The sequence below is a fragment of the Protopterus annectens genome, chromosome 16.part0 (genome assembly GCF_019279795.1).
Source record: "Protopterus annectens isolate FY-2018-M chromosome 16.part0, PAN1.0, whole genome shotgun sequence".
Classification (NCBI taxonomy): Eukaryota; Metazoa; Chordata; order Ceratodontiformes; family Protopteridae; genus Protopterus; species Protopterus annectens.
In genome coordinates, this window is record NC_056750.1 from 147,203,616 (window position 1) to 147,223,494 (window position 19,879).

Consider the following 19,879-nt stretch of genomic DNA (forward strand, 5'->3'; position numbering starts at 1 on the left):
ATAGGCTAAAACAGTGTGTGTGTGTGTGTGTGTGTGTGTGTGTGTGTGTGTGTGTGTGTGTGTGTGTGTCTGTGTGTGCACATTAGCCAAAGTCAACCTAATGGGTCATGTCTTATTACGACATTTTGTTTGCTCTTATTATCTGTGGGTATACAAATAAAAGACTGCAGCCTGGTTAATCAGTCACTCTAACCATACACTGCTCATGCACTTTTTGCAGAGGTCAGATTTTAACAAGGATCTCAAAAACAGCCATTCCATTACTGCAGTGGTAAGATTTTCATTTTTTAATGTATTATATAAAGAGAAAAAAATGAACAGTTTAGGAAAACCTAATCTAGTTTTTGTCATTAAGAAAACCGTATTTGTATAAAAGTGCTAAAGACAAGACAGCACTTATATATATATATAAAAAAAAATCTATGGCTACAGGTACTTGAAAAATAAAATGTGGTTTTCAGTATCCCATGATAGCCTACTTAAGTCCTCTTTCAATCGCTTATTTATTTTATACTGTAAGGCATTTATTGGGCTTTTGAGTTGTACTGGTGGGAAGTAAAGTCACACTTTGTTCTGTCTGTCTGTCTGTCTTTTTCTCTCTGTCTCTTTCTCACACAGACAGGACAAGCAGAATGACACACACACACACACACACACACACACACACACACACACACACACACACACACACACACACACACACACACACACACACACACACACACTGGCATATAAAGATAAACATAATTCTCTGCTGCTAAGACTAAAAATACATGTTATGTGGCAAATATCTGTTTTTATACTATTAAATCTGTCCTCTTCTCATTGTCATACATAGGTATTAAATCTGTCCTCTTTTCTTTGTCATACGTATATTTAATAACAAAGTAGTTATTATTCCACTGTAGAGCATTGAATATCGTATAGGTTTTCACTTGTTTTGCAAATAAAATTACCAGGCATATTTCCCTGTGGTCATCTGCAGCACTTGTACTGAGAGCTCTTGGATTATTAAACACATGGCACAGATGCATAAAACTATCACGTGCTCCACATTTCGTACACCAGTGAGGATGGAACACATAGTTCTCTTCCATTTTCAGGTGCTCTTTTGCTCTGGATGACTAGCAGTGTTCTATAGTAAACTAGCTTCATTTTCTACAATATGCTTTATCAGGTGTCTAAGCGCAGCTATTTGGTACTTACGTAAGCTGTCTTACTTAGGTGTGCTATGGTCTGTCTTCCTGACTGACTGAGATTCATAAAGATTTAACAGTTACCATGACACTAGACTGGAGTTTATTACCATGTTATAGTAATGAGGGAGTCTGGTACATTGTGTGTGGACTCACTTGTGGAAGGTTACCACAATTATTATCGGAGGGTGTGCTAGTTTGTATGAGATAGTAGGTTTGCCTGCATCATAGAGTACTTTATCATTAGAGACTTTTTTGCAGAGCAACAGAGTTGTTCAGAAGTGCTTTGTTTTTTTCTGCCCAGTATCCCACTCCCCAAAGACATGCTGTAGGTGGACTGGACACTCTAAATTGACCCTAGGTGTGAGTGTGTGTGTGTGTGTGTGTGTGTGTGTGTGTGTGTGTGTGTGTGTGTGTGTGTGTGTGTGTGTGTGTGTGTGTGTGTGTGTGTGTGTGTGTGTGTGTGTGTGTGCCTTCTGTGGAAGGTTGGGTGCTGGGCTGGCAACCTGACACCGTAAAACTCCACTGCCAATCATGAGCGGACAGGTGATCTGCTGTGGCGACCCCTAACTGGGAAAAAGCCGAAAGAAGAAGAAGAAGATTTTGCTCAGCACCATATGCTGTGCAGCATACCAGCAGAAGTGGAGAATCACTGTAAAGATAAGTGCAGTACCACTGTGCAGTCCAGCATTGCTTTCCGTAGATTACCCTGCTGCCACTAATTTGGCTTTTTGAATTGTGTGCAGTCAGATTGGGGTGGTATTTACATAGGAGTAGGTGCTTGGGTACTAGTGATGGGAACCCTAGGAAGACCACATGCTGGGACTTGATCCTCTGTTTATGGAGTATTGTGAATCATGAAGTGATTTAGGTTTGCCATTCTCCGATGCACAGGCGCATACTCCACAGTGCATGATTAGGTCTATATTATGTCATCGACCGCTTAGCTTGTCAAATGCCTAAATGTTGACAGGTAAGGGTCGAAAACTGACAATCTCGAATGGCCAGTTAAGTGAATTCTTTCACTGGGAAAGAATTCGCTTGACCATGCCAAACTAACATAAACTTCCAACCCGTAAAAAAGTGGAGGGCTTCACCCCCCATGCCCCCCACACCCCTCCTAACTAAATATACCAACTCTGAGATCCCTCTACATTGGGGAAAGGGCAAATTCCCAACAAAGGCAAAGCAAATTCTTTCCTGGTGAAAGAATTAACTGGCCATTTGAGATTGTCAGTTTTCGACCCTTAGCTGTCGATGTTTAGGTGTTCGACAAGCTAAGCGGTTGATGACATAATATAGATCCACATGATCTTTATGAAGCCTGCCTTATCTCATTACAGCTGGGTGACACCTGTAGGTGCTCCTGCAGTTACATGTTACTGATGCCTCTAGGCATGAAATACTGTTTGTTCATATTTGCATTAATAATTTTAAAATTATGCTACATAAAAAGTAATAAAATATTTGGATCTATATTAAAGAACAAATGTCCACATTGAATCCCAGTTCATCAAGACCAGAGCATCAAAAATACAATTGTTGAAGCCAACTTGTTCCAATCTCACCACATAGAATTGCAATAGCTGGCCAACAGCTGAGAAATCTACGCGTAAGTCAGAATGAATACAAATATTTACTACCATCATGTTATACATACCAAAAGTAACATGTAAGATGTTAACATCTCAGTTGTTGGGAATTATTGTGATGCAATGAGGTGAGATTCGAACAAGTCTGCTTTTGACAATTGCATTCTTCGATGCTCTCGTCTCAGTGAACTGGGATTCAATGTGGACATTCCATCTTTTAATACAGATCCAAATATTTTATCTTAAAGCTTACACACTTTCAAACACAACTATTTTGATATTTGACTCCTCGTCTAGTGCAGGTAAAGAAATATTAATTGCTGTTCATATAATATTTAGTTATACTGTCGCGAATTTTATGCTTTTCTTTTTTTCCGATGTTTATTATATTATATTTTTCAATATTTGATGTGCCAACTATTCAAAATGACATTTTCTGTTAGACAGATACACCTTGATATAGGTTCATAGATTAGTACTAGGCTAACTGCCCTTGTGAGCCATTTTAAGCCTAGTTAATTATCCCTTGTGAGACTCAAACACTGTACTTTGTGTTTGTAAGGCAAACACTTTAACCATTAGGTCACCCTCCCAATACAAATCTTGCACCTTGAGGTTGAAAAACATACACCTTAACCACTGTACCACTTGGCCTTTCAGGTTATGAACTAGTAGCAAATATATGCCTTTTAGCTTCTCATCTTAAAATATCATCATTCTAATTTCTAAGAAATCACATCAGAGAAACATGCCATTAGATTAAATGAGATATAACATGCATAGATTAAGAAATAAGTGGTGAATGGGAAGATAATTTAACACAAAATATATACAACTATTTACAAATTTACAAACAGTGCTACAAATTGCTAAAGAAAATTTAATAACTAGTCATTTTTTTGCTATGAGAATCAAAATAAAAAACAGATACTTCTACGTGTTAATTTTCAAGAGGGAAGGACCTCCAAAATTAGGGAGGGATAGGTTGATGTATATACCCATGCTGCAACTTATTTTAATATGTGTTCTGGGATAGTATTCCAAAGCTTGAGATATTTTACGCACTTATTTCTATTACCTATAATGAGCTTATGAGATATAATATATTTGGAAGCCATGGTAGCGAAACCTTTCCATTCTATTTTTGTCCTGTCTATCCAGTTTTGAATGATATAAAGTTTGGCTAACTGAAAGATAGCAATCAGGATATTCAAGTCTGATCTGGGCATATCAACTGGACTCACATGCAGTATACCAAATTCCCAAGACAGGGTAAATTTCTCATACCCCATTTTCTCAAGTTTGATTCTTAATGAGTTCCATAGATTTTGTGCATATTTACACTACCAGAGAATCTGCATTAGGTCAGCCAACTGTGATGGACAGAAAGGACAAAAGGGGGAGTTGCTTGGGAAGAATTTGTTTAGATATTCAGGCATATAGTAGGCATTATTGTTAATCATTAACTGGGTTATACACCAATTTCGTGTATGGAGAGAATTTGTTTGCATTATTTAATGCCTGAGAGAGCTGAGTGTCAGTTAATGCAGGGTTTTTGTCCTTCTAATAGTGAGCATATGTGAGAGAAGATTGGTGTTTAATAGTAGTACTTAGCTTGTATGAAACCGATAACATCTTTTGAAGTTTTAAAAATTTAATTAATGACTGTGCAATTTTCATTTCTTCCTCTACCTCATCTGGGATATCTCTGAAAGTAGACACCAACTCTATAATTTGTCTCAGTATTATTATATATTTGTTATTCAGGTTAAGATTGTTTTTAATATCTTTTAAAGAGTTATCTTTTAATCTATAGACAGTATAGCTTTTAATTTATGGGCACTAATCCAGGTTTATCATTTTGTTGCCTATTTTCAGGTTTAATTTAAAATGGATTGGTTGCAGCAGGACAAGTGCAATCCCTAAGTGTAGATCAGAGAGGAGCTTTTGGAAAGTGCAGGTTTATCATTTTGTTGCCTATTTTCAGGTTTGGGTTAAGATGGATTGGTTGCAGCAGGACAAGTGCAATCCCTAAGTGTAGATCAGAGAGGAGCTTTTGGAATGTGCAGGTTTATCATTTTGTTGCCTATTTTCAGGTTTGGGTTAAGATGGATTGGTTGCAGCAGGACAAGTGCAATCCCTAAGTGTAGATCAGAGAGGAGCTTTTGGAATGTCCAGGTTTATCATTTTGTTGCCTATTTTCAGGTTTGGGTTAAGATGGATTGGTTGCAGCAGGACAAGTGCAATCCCTAAGTGTAGATCAGAGAGGAGCTTTTGGAATGTCCAGGTTTATCATTTTGTTGCCTATTTTCAGGTTTGGGTTAAGATGGATTGGTTGCAGCAGGACAAGTGCAGTCCTTAAGTGTAGATCAGAGAGGAGCTTTTGGAATGTCCAGGTTTATCATTTTGTTGTCTATTTTCAGGTTTGGGTTAAGATGGATTGGGTGCAGCAGGGCAAGTGCAATCCCTAAGTGTAGATCAGAGAGGAGCTTTTGGAATGTCCAGGTTTATCATTTTGTTGCCTATTTTCAGGTTTGGGTTAAAATGGATTGGTTGCAGCAGGACAAGTGCAATCCGTAAGTGTAGATCAGAGAGGAGCTTTTGGAATGTTTTGATTTTGTGCTTGATTGGGCTATGCAATTTCATGTCTTTTAGAATGGATTTATCCATAAAAGGTAAAAATTTAGGATTGATATTTGAAGTTTTAACATCGGCATATTATACATTGAGCCATTTTGGGGAATGGGATGGTCAATTGGGGTTGTGGTCTGCAATTAGAATGATTAAACTTGCACATATTATGTCGTAATATAATTTGAAATCTGGTATACCCAATCCTCCCTTGTTATTTGGAAGCACTAGTTTTGACAGAGCAATTCTTGGAGCTTTTGGAAACCAGATGATATTAGTTAGAATTTTATTAATTTTCTTAAAGAAGTTAATAAACATAATAGAATTAGTTGCATTAAGTTGGTTTAATATTTTGGGTAGGATGTACATTTTTATCACTGCCACTTTGGATAAGACTGGAAGTTTCATAAGTTTTTATCTGTGCAGGCCATGTCCAATATTCATCCAAGATTTGAGAAGGTTATCTTGAAAGGATTCTTTTTGATTATGTTCAACCTTTATACCCAAGTACTGGAATGCATATTTTAATTTAATTTCAGTATCTGGGAAAGGAATAGATTTTGACCTTGCAGGTTAATTGGAAAAATGAGAGATTTGTAGGGGTTAATTTCATAATTCAATGATTTCAAGAAGATGTCAATAGTTTTTAATTTTTTTTCTAAATCAGTGTTAGGTAATTAAAAGTATATATTGAGATCATCAGCAAAGGCTAATAATAGGAGGTTGTTGTTCAGTATACTGGGTATGATGAAAGATTTTTGTGATAAATAAATGAATAAAGGCTCAATATAGATGTTAAAAAGATATGCCGCCGGATTTAATAATCTTCTGTGCAGGACTAGCATGGAAATGACTGTATAGGAGCAGGACAGCAGCCCACCATGCATATTAATGAGGCAGGCTGCCCGAGCTCTTAGGCTTACACGGAGCATGTAAGAGTGCAGGAGGTGTGTCTGGGAGCAGAGCTCTCAGAATAAACACGCCCCCACAATATAGAACAGTAGAAAGGGGTATGCAATGATCGAGACCACTCACACGTGATTGCATATCCCCAACAGTCCCCCTTGTGTATAACAGCAACAGAATGTAGAAATAAAATGAAGAAACCCTTTTTTAATTTTTTAAAAATCCGAGTACAGCTAACCATAGGTGTATGGGTGTGCCCATCGCTTAGCTACAGTTAAAGCAGCTTAAAGGCCGAAGAGGATAACAAGTAAGATATATGCAAATGAAGCAGCATAGCAATAGTGTAGCGGGCAGAGCATTCGACTTACAAGCAGACATGCCCGGTTCGAGTCCCACTGCAGCATATTCCATTTTCCATGGCAAAACATGTTATGACCAATATTTTTTCATATTCCACTAAATAACATATATTTATGAACTGGAGTACTGCAGTAAATGCACATGTGAGGTGTCAGTGTCATAATGAATAAGGCACTAGTAAGCAGGTTTAAGCACAAATAAGCAGTAGTAAGCATATTTAAGTACTAGTAAGCGGGCTTAAGAATGTTTGTACGGCGGTAAGCAATGCCTACACTGGCTAAGGAATTCTAAAGCTAACTCACTGTAAACAGATGTAGCGGCAGATTAGGAGTGCTTACTGTCATGCAAACCCACTTACAACTGCTCAAAAGTGCCTTAATCACATTGTATCCAACCCCTTGTTCTGCCCATCAACAAAATAAAAGCCATGCAGGTCTTGGACCCAGGACCCTATACACCATAGTCCCAGTAGTTATCCACCAAGCCATCATGTTTGGACAGAAGAATGAGGAAGTAGCAAACAAGTCCTCACCATAGTATAACCAAACTGAACCTGTGAAAGGCATCAGTATACAGCCATATGTGCCATAACCCACTACATAACATAAATATGTGAACTGGAGTACAGCAGTAAACCCAGAAGTGAGGTGTAATTGTAATAAGAGTGTTGAAGTCCCCAATAAAACACAAGTACCCCACAGAGTGTACATACACTTCAATCAGGGATACCAGGCATACATATAAGGTGTAATGAATAATAACACATAGGTTCATAGGTTCACAGGTTGGTACTAGGCTATCAGCTCTAGGGCCTATACAAGCCTAGCCATAACAATTTCCTGGCTATTTCTTCCCACACTATTTACTTCCCTGAACCCGTCTAGCAGGGTGATTGATGTTATCCCCAGGGTGAATTTCCTTTCTCCCATCCAATCGTCAAGGTTTCTTTTGAAGAGGGCCAGAGAGGCACTCTGCTTGACATGTATGGGCAATCTATTCCAGAGTCTTGGGAGTCTCTGGGTCAGGAACCTACCCATCCATCGTGTTTTGTTTATTGTGATGACAAGGTTTAGATCCCTGGAGCGTGTGGCTCTGAGGGATTGGAATTTTTTTAACTGTAGCATGTCCAACAGCTCTGGGTTTGACATGGCCTTGTATGTTAAGCAGAGATTGCCTCTGAGTAGACGATATGTGACAGAGTATAGCTGAAGTTTTTTAAGGCAGTCAGCTTAGGGCATCTGCTTTAGGCCTATGATTCTTTTAGTGAGGTATTTCTGCAGTCTTTCCAGTTGTTGCAGATGTCTTGAGAGGTACATACCAAGCAGGGCATTGAATTTTATAATGGGTCTAATGAGGGATGAATTCAGTGGGACAATGACCTCCTTTTTTCTGGATGAAAAGCCCTTAGTGATGAGGTGTGCCACATAGAAGGATTTCCTGACTGTTGTGGTGATGTGGTTATCGAAGGTGAGACCACTGTCCACCTGTGTCCCTAAGTCTCTTATCACACTTTCATTGTTTAGTGTACTGCCACCTATATGGTAATTCACGGGCACATATTTTTTCCCAAAGGGGATAACTATACATTTCTTGGCATTGAGCTAAAGCCCATGGCTCTGGCACTAAGCATCTGTTTCTGTAAGGCTCTTTTGTAGAGTATCCACATAATTTGGGGATTCAATAATGGCTCCTAGTTTGCAGTCATCTGCAAACTTTGTTAGCCAGAGTCCCTTAGTGTTGGCCTATACTTTAGAGAAGTAGATGCCAAACAAGAGCGGTCCCAGGACTGAACTCTGAGGTAGTCCACAATTCCAAAAAGGCATTATAATGAAGGTCTAATGTAAGCAACACTGAGCATTGCACAGGCCAGCTTAGGAGGTGTGAGCATTGTGTAGATCAGCTAACGCATTGTGCCCAGTGGTATACCCTTTAAGCAATATCATCCTTAGGTAACTGATTTGCCCATAGCTTATCCTTTTCAAAATAAGCCAATCACAGAAAAGTACAGGAAATCAACCCTACTTAAACCCAAAAGGCAGGAATACATCGCATAACTGGTTGTAGCTTCCCCTTGCAGGCACTATGGCAGTAAGGGGAGAAGGAGTGCACTTCTGGGGGCAGCACTGGTGCATTCAGGAGTCCTAGGTCATGGCAGGACTCCTAGTTAAAGACCATGCACAGAGACTGCTGCAGGGCCAGTACCAGGGCTCCCAATATAAGGCAGAGGCCTGGGACCATCTCGCTCATGACATCACCAGTGCCCTGGCATACCCTGAACTGGTGAGCAGATCAGACACTATTATGCCGACCTGAAGCGGCAGAAGGGAGGCTTCTTGGAGGAGTGGCTGCAAGAGGCTAGAGTGGCAGGGGATGTTCCAGCCATGTGTAAGTATCACCCCAGTATGTGTGTATTAATTGCCAGCTCATGGATAGGTATGGCTAAATATTCCTCTTATGTCCCCCACAGCTGCAATGGAGTGGGCCATGAACCAGGAGGCCCACATCTGTCGCCTGGAGAGGTTGCAAAGTGAGGCAGGTCAGTAATACTCATGCATTTACTGTCATAGGAAATAAAAATAAAAGTAGTAGTAAATTAACTGCCTGTATAAAACCTGTATTGTTCAAGGCGAGTACTGCATACACTAGAGAATATGGCAGTAAGAGTCTCGTATTGTTTGTATGTCAATAAAAGTGTAATATTCTGATAAAACAGGTCTAACAGCTGGACTGCATGTGTATATTCTGGTATCATATGGTAATGTAGATTTGCAATCATGTATTAGTACTGTGGTATTTAGCACTGTTACCCACACTGTGCACCATAAATTGAATGTGTAGGAATGTCTGTATATGACAGGTGTAATCCCCTGAGGCCATTTAGTACAACTGAGAGAAACATAGACAGAAAACAGGGAAAATGCAGACAACAAAAACTGAATAGCTCATGCAACTGAGATGTGAACTGTCATTTTTTTAGCACACACAGACATGGTTCGATTCCTGTCAGTGGTAGTAGTCTGCATACAGAATCATACCTCACAACTGTACAGATATGTCCAGAATGTCTATTAAAGTAGCCAGTATCTATTGACTATAAACCTGTCCCCCTGGGAAATCAATGGGATGATCCCAGACGTATAGGCAGCAAACAGGACATACAACTGATTGACACACATCTATGACAACAAACCTGGCACACTAGCAACTCCTCAATACCTTATGTGACTAAGAAGCCAAGTATGTCCCATTTACACCCCAACTTGTTTAGCTGTGGTCAGAGTGTGTACAGTAACAGAGTGAGATGTATGTGCATAATACTAATGTGGAACCTGGTACTGTGTGTGGGAACATTCAGGTAATGCTAATAAACATTCCTCCCACAGGTCTGTCAGATACCAACACTGTGCCCAGAAATACAAGAATGATATGCAGTTGCTCTGAATAATGAGGTATTACACATCACTGTCATCCACACTGTCCTACAACATATAACTGTGTAGGAAATCTGTATAAGAGTGTTGTTTTACAAGGTCAGAGTGTAAAAACACAGGGGATTAATAAGACAGAAAGTAGATAGGAGCTATACAGCAATATCTATAGAGCAGCCACAACTGTGATGGACAGTGTTTAGGTTGTAGCAGACACAGCCATGGTCTAAATCCTAGGAGGGGAATTAGGCTGCATACAGAATCATACCCCACAACTGTACAGATGAGGCCAGAATGTCCAGTATATGGGCCCATATCTGCTGCCTGTCCCTCTGTCCCCCTTGGTAAGTCTGTGTGATGATCCCAGATGTTCAGCCAGCAAACAGGGAATACAAGTAATTGTCAAACATCTATGAGAACACACCTGTCACTGTAGCAACCCCCAAAACTGTTGGTATGTCCTATCTACACTCCCATGCCATCAAGCTGTGACCAGAGTGTGTACAGTAACAGAGTGAGATGTATGTGCATAATACTAATGTATAATCCGGAACTTTGTGTGGCAACAGTCAGGTAGTGCTAACAAGCATTGCTCCCACAGGTATATTCAATGTGAACACTGTGCTGAGAAATACGGGCCATTATAACCTGTACTGGTACTGTTCACTTTGGTATTGTAGGGAACTGTGAGTGTTGCAGTTTCTCTGAATAATAAAGTATCACTGGTCACTGTCACCCACACTGTGCTTCCTAATATAACTGTGTAGGAAAGCATGTACAAGTGTGTGTCAAGTCACTAAAGGTGGAAGAGGGCAATATTCTTGATATGTCCAGGCAAACCAGCATGTGGTCAACACATGGCCATAGTCTGTGCAGAAAGAGTTGGATAGCATAGTGCAAAACATCAACCCAGAGTCTGGGAGTATGTGTAGAAACAGTTAGTGTTAACAAACATTCCATCCACAGGTATACCAGGTAAGAGGTGCATAATGCAGGAAAAACAGGGTCATGTGTAATGACGACAACAGCCATATCACTGTCCAAACTAAGGCACTAGGGTAGTGTAGTAGGACTTGAAAGGTATAGATAACAGCACTGACTAGGAAAGTAATGTGGACTACAGGGATATACTAGTTGTTAATTGACATCTTTCTCTCCCCCCACCTTATCTCCAACAATAAAAAACATGCCCTCACAAACTGGTACATAATGACTTTGATAATGTCCACTTGTTTGATAAATATTTGCATGGTTCCCTTGCATGTGCTATATTGAATTATTCCAACATTGGTGGCTGGTGCCATCAATGTACCTGCATGCTGTTCTTATTCCCACTGTGGTCCCATATATGCATGTGTTCTATTTGCTATGCAAATGTTCTGTATCTGGTGTCTGGGTTATTGGGAATATCTATGCATGCTGTTATGCCTAAACTTGGAATGTGTTGACTATTACTAACCCACAGATGATGATGAAATCTAAACACTTTAGCATGCTTGGGAAGGCTGGTCCCAGTGGACCCACCTGTCCCACCTCAGCTGGACGTGGCACCAGGCACCAGCATGTCTAGGGCCCAACCTGGGACCTCTCTGTCCATTGGTCCTGCACCACCTTTGAGTGGAACCACCTAAGAGGATGGGGCTCGCCCACCTTTGGGAGTGGGTGCAGACAGGCACCTGTTGCCAGGTTGAGGTTGTGGTGCATAGAGCAATCAATGAGCAGTTTATTGATGTTCTATGCCATCTCAAGGGCTGAGTGTCATGATTAGAGAGTTAACCTGGCTCTGCGACTCAGCCCCCAGCTTAGCCACCTTCGGGGCTGTGAAGGTGAAGTGGTTACTGCCTATGGGTGGGGACCTCAGTCCCACCGTCACCACTTGGGGGCTTGTGGGCTTCCGATATCCCAACACCCCTCCCCATCAAGGTGTTTACCCCCCACATGTGTCATATACCACCCCTGTATGCATCTTGTTTGTCTTGTCTGTTAATCTACCCAACCTACATCCCGAAATATACCTACTACCCCTCCCCAACATCCCAATCTCACCTGAAAAAAAGGGCAATCTGTTCCCACAAAAAAATCTCACCCCATACATAGCTGTACATTTCACACACATGTCCCCTGGACACATGTAATCTGGTCTAATGGGCATCACAACTTATTATTGTTGTCCTTGTGAAGGCTGTCAGACTTGCTAGATAGAATTTTATAGATAATTCTGTCATATGTAATAATAATGTAAACCACAGGCTTGTTGTCTTAAATAGTAAAAATAGTGTTACAGGTGGAACTGGAAAAAAATGTAACAGTACACTCTACTGACCAAGTAAAAGCATGTTGTGACCCTTTGATCTAAAGTTGGCTCCAGCCTGTCTAGATGAAGACATTATTTCTATTGTTTTACCCAAGAGTTAAATTGCTAGATTTAAACATGCAAATGTATTTTTATTGCTCTGCTTGCTGACCAGCTGCAAGATAACACAAGGAGATATTAAGAATGTAAATGTAGTTTCTGTTAGCCTGGGAACCCAGGGAAGTGTGAAGAATGATGTAATGGGAACCAGGAATGTGATTTTGAAAACAGAGAGTATCAGAGAGCTTTAAGCATTTTTGTCTTGACCATCAAAATCATCAGCACTCTGCCTGTGTTCTATATGTAAATTATCTTATACTTGTGTTTTCTCTTACAAATAGCTAGAATCTAGAAAGATTAGACTGTGTTTTTCTGTGATGTCAGAACTGTACTAATGAATTATTTTAAGTATTTCTCTGTGATCTCTGAACTCTTGACTAGCACTGTATAGTAAGAAGTATTGTCTTGTGTTTTTATTTATTATTAAATATTTTAACTGTGGCTGGTTTGTGTAGATATAAGTTAAGCTGTAAGAGTACATTGCATGTATATAAGGATCCTGTACCAAGTCACTCTAAGAAGCATTGACTGTTTAGTTATACAACCAATTGGATAATAATATTGCACAGTAATAATTGGACACCCTTTTAAGGGCCTTTGAGTAGCTGATAAATATTAGCTGGGCAATGGCACTAATTTCTACCATATAGTCTGGGTAAAGAGGGCACAGCTTGAGAACCTGTGCCAGCCTTCCCCAGAAGTGTCTTTGTGGTTGTATAAACTCTTATCTCAAAATGTGTGTGTATCAGCTACTTGGGCAGGAACACGAAGCACTGGTTGGACAGAGAGGGTGCTGGAGATTTTAGCTTGCCCAGCAGGCTGAGATCTGGACCCTATAGCTGTGCCAGTGGGAGTCTTATTGGGTACCCGGAGAGCAAGGGAGCGACCAGCCCTGGAATGACTGTGATCTCTGTGTGCTCTTAAGTGAAATTGCACTTTACTGTGTGTATTTGTTATCCTTTCCTCCTATATGAGATGTCCCTCACTGGTGTTAGTGGTGTGGATTGAGGCTCCTTGATCGATGGGCCAGGACACGGGCATCACATATTAATTGTGTGGCAGTGGTGGGACATCCACATCACATATTAATTGGTTGGCAAATACTATTTGGCTTGTAGTGGTGTAGGTAGAGTGAATTCCTGTAGCTTGTGTACAGTGAGCTTTGAAGGTGTTTTGTACTCTATTAGCCATGCAGTGAATACTCAAGAGTTCAGATCACAATTGTTTTATTTATTTTGTTAGCTTAGTTAGTCAGGCTGAGCAAGCAGCATGTCAGCAGATAAGTATGGAAAGCTGAAAAGGAACCAGCTGGCTGAGATGTGCCAGGCTAGGGGACTGGTGCATGGAAACCTGACTAAGTCAGACCTGATTGCAGCCTTGGTTACAGCTGTATCAGAAAACAGCTACCAGGAGGACAATCAGACTGGCAGTGGAGATATAATACCCTCGGTGAAACAACAGCTTAAACTTTCTGCAGAGGACTTAAAAATCCATCTGGAGCTAAAGAGACTTGAGTTGGAGGCCAGGCATGTGGAAATAGAAGCAACTGAGAGACTGAGGCATTTGGAGAGTGAGGACAATGAGAGACTGCAATATTTTCAGGCTGAGGAGAATGAGAAACTACTATGACTGGAAGCCGAGGAAAAGGAGATGCAGAGGCAGCATGAGAAGGAGATGCTGACTCTTCGCCAGAGTCATGGAGGTAATGGGGAAGGGAGTAACAGGACCCCAGAAGCACAACACATCAGTAAATTTCTTCTGCAGTTTAAAGAGGGAGATAATTTTGATAGTTTCATTCATATATTTGAGAGGGTATGCAAACAGTATAGTGTTGACCAAAGGCTCTGGGTACAGTTCCTGACCCCCTTACTCCATGGTAAAGCTGTAACTGTTTTGTCAAAAATGTCTGACATTGCATGTTTTGATTATACTGCTGTTAAAAAGCATTTGTTAGAATTGTTTAAGCCAACACCTGAAACATATAGGAAAATGTTTCGTGAGCATATACACAAGGCAGATGAAAGTGTGTGTGAATATGTCACTGAACTGAGCACTTATTTCCATAGGTGGGTGAGTGGATGTCAGTTCACCACTTTTGAAGGGCTGGCAGACCATTTGGTGAGGGAACAAGACCTTAGCACTTTGCCTGAGGACATGAGGATCTGGTTAGCTGATAGACAATGTGCTACTTCAGATGAGTTGGGGAAGAAGGGAGACCTATGCCTGGCAAGCAGGGCAGCCCTGCACAGGGAAGGGACCCCCAGTACTGCTCATGGGTCTAAAGGAACCCATGGTGGGAAGCACAGACTGCCCCAACAGAATATGCTAGTAGCAAGGGGAATCCACTAGTCCAGGTACACATCCAGGAGCTAGGGTTAAATGTTTTGAATGCATCCAGTGGGGCCATGTGGCCTACAAGTGTCCACAGAGGCAAGGTGGGGAACGAAAGGTGAGGGAGCCAGTAAGTGGGAAAGACAAAATGCCAATAGTAGGTTGTCTTGAGACAACAGGGGTACCAAATTACCATCCTGCAGATGTCCTGATGGGGAAGGATTTGGATGAGGCAGTACTATGTGCATATGTGGTTACATGCAGTCCATCTAGGAGACAAGCATGTTGGTCTGTAGCCTGGGTGATACCCAGACAGACTGCATACTTGCAGCCAGGACTAGTGAGGTGGTTACTTCAGGGAGGGAGCTAACTGATAGCAATGAGACTGAAGGTGAGCCACAGCTGCTTGTGGGTACTGATGGTCCCTTGGACAGAGTGAATGCAAAGGTAGAGGTGAGTAGTAGTACCCAAGATGACAGTGAGGCACCATTGTCAGAGGATGCTAGACTTCCTTTGGAAGGGGAGCTGGGAAGAGTTACAAGGAGAGAGTTGAGACAGGCTCAGCTCTCAGACTCTACATTGCAAGGCCTGAGGCAGGTAGCTAGGGAGGTACCTGATTCTAAAGGAAAGGGAAATCTGTATACTGGGACAAAGGGTTACTATACAGAGAGTGGACCCCTGAGGGAGGGCTAGAAGGTGAGAGAGTACAGCAGTTGGTAGTGCCTAGAGCCTACTGTGTGGCTCTTCTAGCCATAGCCCATGATATTCCCATTGAAGGTCATTTGGGCATAAAACGTACAAAGAGGCGTACTATGCAGAACTTCTATTGGCCTGGAATTTCCAGAGATGTAACAGGGTATTGCAGGACCTGTGAGCAGTGCCAAAAGGTAGGCAAGGCAGGAGACAATGTAAGAACTCCTTTGATGCCTTTGCCTGTGATTGAGGAGCCATTTCAGAGGGTAGCTATGGATATTGTGTGTCCTCTGAGTACCCCAAGTTTCACAGGGAAAATGTATATCCTAATGATAGTGGATTATGCTACACAATACCCTGATGCTGTGGCTTTGTCCTCCATTGAGGCAGAGAAGGTGGCAAATGCTGTGTTAGAGATTTTTAGCAGGGTAGTTTTCCCAAAAGAAATACTGACTGACAGTGCCAATTTTATGTCAGAACTGCTGGCTTGTCTGTGGAAGTCCTGTGGGATGAAGCACATGAAGACCACCCCCTGCCATCCCCAGACTAATGGTCTTGTTGAGAGGTTAAACTCTACAATCAAGTCCATGCTATGGGCATTTGCAGGTCAGTTAAAGAGGGAGTGGGACAAATATTTGCCCCATCTGTTGTTTGCTTACAGAGAAGTTTCCCAGGAATCCACAGTTTTTTCACCCTTTGAGTTGCTGTATGGGCATTGGGTGAAGGGACCTCTATATTTAATTCAAGATGGGAAGGTGAGTGCGAGTCTCACAATGAGTCTGTTGTGGCATACATCCTAAACCTCAGGACAAGGCTCAGGGAACTCATGGGCTTGGCCCAGGAGAACCTGGCAGAAGCCCATCAACAGAAAAAGGTGTGGTATGACGGGAATGCTTGATCTAGAGAGTATCCTGTGGGGCAGCAGGTAATGGTTCTCATTCCTGTCAGACACAACAAGCTGCAAGCAGCTTGGGAGGGGACCCAACAAGGTGGTAAGAAAGGTAAGTGATGTTAACTACATGGTGGAACTGCTAGGCAGAAGGCAGGGGGACAAACTGTACCATGTTAACATGATGAAACCTTACCATGATAGGGAGGCCCTTGTATTGAGCATTTGCAGTGGATTGCAGGAAGAGTCCGAGGGAGATCTGGGGACTGATCTCCTCAGTGATGCTTAAGTTGACATCTCAGTGGATGAGGTAGCAATGTCACAGCTGCTATATCCTACCCAGGTTTGAGAAATCTAAGCAGTGTTGCAGGAATTTGGGGACATGTTCACTGAGAAATCAGGGTGCACCCACCTGGGGCAGCACCAGGTGGAAACAGGACCCAAAAGGCCTATTAGACAGGCCCCTTATAGAGTGCCTGAAGGAGTCAAACAGACTCTGAGGGAGGAGGTACAGGGGATGTTGGAACTAGGGGTGATTCAAGAGTCCAACAGTCCCTGGGCCTCCTCAGTGATGCTGCTGCCAAAGAAGGATGGCAGCACCAGGTTATGTGTGGACTACATAAAATGAAATAGTCACACAGAGTCAGATGCTTACCCCATGCCTAGGACATGAGAGAGTACAGCAGTTGGTAGTGCCTAGAGACTACTGTGTGGCGCTTCTAGCCATAGCCCATCATATTTCCATTGAAGGTCATTTGGGCATAAAACGTACAAAGAGACGAGGCTCTAGAGCAGCTGGGTGGGGGCTAAGTATCTTACAATCATTGATCTTACCAAGGGTTACTGGCAGGTGCCCTTGACTCCCAATGCTAGAGAGAAGTCAGCCTTTGTGACTCATTTTGGCTTGTATGAGTTCACAAAGATGCCCTTTGGGATGAAGAATGCCCCAGTGACTTTCCAGAGGCTGGTAGATGATATCCAAGCAGGAGCAGGAGGGCTTGCCCTTGCTTACCTAGGTGATATTGCCATCTACAGCCATTCCTGGCCAGAGCACCTTCAGCATGTCAGGGAGGTGCTGGGCAGACTACAGAGGGCAGAGTTGTCCATTAAGCCAAGCAAATGTCAGGTGGGTATGGCAGAGATAGTGGGGAGTGGTGATATAAGGCCAGAATATGCCAAAGTGGAAGCCATTCAGGCATGGCCTGCACCTTTTACTAAAAAGCAGGGGAGGGCATTTTTAGGGACAGCAGGGTACTAAAGAAAGTTTGTCCCCATTTATAGCACCATAGCTGCCCCCCTCATAGATCTGACAAGGAAGAACAGGCCAGATAAGGTAGTGTGGACCCTGGCATGTGAGCAGGCATTCCAGAAGCTTAAAGATGCTTTGGGAGGACCCCCTGTATTTGCCAGACCATACTACAGCAAAAAATGTGCTGTGCAGGTAGATACTTCAAACCATGGGGTGGGGCTGTACTTAGTCAGAATTCTTCAGAGGGAGAAGAGCACCCAGTGGTTTATTTCAGTCATAGGTTCCAACCCAGGGAGTAATGCTATGCAGCTGTAGAAAATGAGTATCTAGCCATAGTGTGGGCACTGCAGAAACTTCAGCCTTATCTGTATGGAAGGAAATTCACTGTTGTGGCAGATCACAACCCACTAACATGGTTAAACAGACCCAGCCAGCAAAATTCCAAATTATTAAGATGGAGCCTGGGGTTGCAAGCATATGATATGTCAGTGCAGCACCGCAGTGGGATTAGCAATGCCAGTGCAGATGGGCTGTCAAGATAGGGGACAGGGTATGGTATAGTCAGATAGACCTAACTCTCTCAAGCAGCATTTCTCAAGGGTCACTTGAAAAACTAGATTGAGTTCTCTGGGGGGGGGGGATGATGTGAAGGCTGCCAGCCTAGCTAGATAGACTTTTATAGATAATTCTGTCATCTGTAAATATTAATGTAAACCACAGGCTTGTTGTCTTAAATGGTAAAAATAGTGTTATAGGTGGAACTGGAAAAAAATGTAACAGTGCACTCTACTGACCAAGTAAAAGCATGTTGTGACCCTTTGATCTAAAATCAGCTTCAGCCTGTCTGGATGAAGACATTCTTTGTATTGTTTTAACTAAGATTGAAATTGCTCGATTTAAACATGCAAATGTATTTTTATTGCTCTGCTTACTGACCAGCTGCAAGACAATACAAGGAGATGTTAAGAATATAAATGTAGCTTCTGTTAGCCTGGGAACCCAGGGAAGTGTGAAGAATGATGTAATTGGAACCAGGAATGTGATTTTAAAAACAGACAGAATCAGAGCGCTTTAAGCATTTTTGTCTTGACCGTCCAACTCATCAGCACTCTGCCTGTGTACTATATGTGAGTTATCTTAGACTTGTGTTTTCTCTATGAAATAGCTAGAAACTAGAATGATTAGACTAAGTGTTTTTCTGTGATGTCAGAACTGTACTACTGAATTATTTTAAGTATTTCTCTGTGATCTCTGAACTCTTGACTAGCATTGTGTAGTAAGAAGTATTGTCTTGTGTTTTTATTATTTATTATTAAATATTTTAAAACCTTTCAACTGTGGCTGTTTTGTGCAGAGATAAGTTAAGCTCTAAGAGTACATTGCATGTATATAATCATCCTGTACCAAGTCACTCTAAGAAGCCTTGACTGTTTAGTTATACTACCAATTGGATAATAATATTGCTCAGTAATAATTGGACACCCTTTTAAGTGCCTTTGAGTAGCTGATAAATATTAGCTGAGTGGTGGCAGTGATTTCTACTGTATAATCTGGGTAAAAGGGCCACAGCTCGAGAACCTGTGCCAGCCTTCCCCAGAAGTGTCTTTGTGGTTGTATAAACTCTTATCTCAAAGTGTGTGTATCAGCTACTTGGGCAGGGACACGAAGCACTGGTTGGACAGCGTGGGTGCTGTAAATTTTAGTTTGCCCAGTTGGCTGAGATCTGGACCCTATAGCTGTGCCAGTGGGGATCTTATTGGGGACCTGGAGAGCAAGGGAGCGACCAGCCTTGGACTGACTGTGATCTCTGTGTGCTCTTAAGGGAAATTGCACTTTACTGTGTGTATTTGTTATCCTTTCCTCCTATATGAGATGCCACTCACTGGTGTTAGTGTTGAGGATATAGACCTTCCCTACACTCTTCCTGCACATCCCTGGCTATTTCCCCTACTGTCTTTCCCTATTTGTTCCCCTTTATTCACCACTTTCCTGTCAACCCCTTTTTCTTTCCTTTTAAAGAAATGAGTGCAGGGGTAAGTGGCAGTAAGCACTTTTAAGCAGCAGTAAACGGGCTTAAGCCTGTTTGCATGGGGGTAAGCAAAGCCTACACTGGTTAGGCAATTTAGAAGCTGAGTATAAGAAACAAACCGGAAGTTAGCAGTGCTTACTTCTTTGCAAACACATGCAAACC

At 41.9% G+C, this 19,879-nt stretch overlaps 1 protein-coding gene across 1 annotated transcript in view; it reads left to right on the forward strand.

The window, feature by feature from the left end:
- The first annotated feature begins 200 nt into the window (after positions 1-200).
- Positions 201-19,879, forward strand: part of LOC122790297 (pulmonary surfactant-associated protein D-like) — a 365,056-nt gene continuing 345,377 nt past the window's right edge. Inside the window, exon 1 of the mRNA XM_044057799.1 lies at positions 201-271. Within this exon, the coding sequence (XP_043913734.1) occupies positions 206-271 (66 nt within the window). The 5' untranslated portion in view covers positions 201-205. The remainder of the gene's footprint in view (positions 272-19,879) is intronic.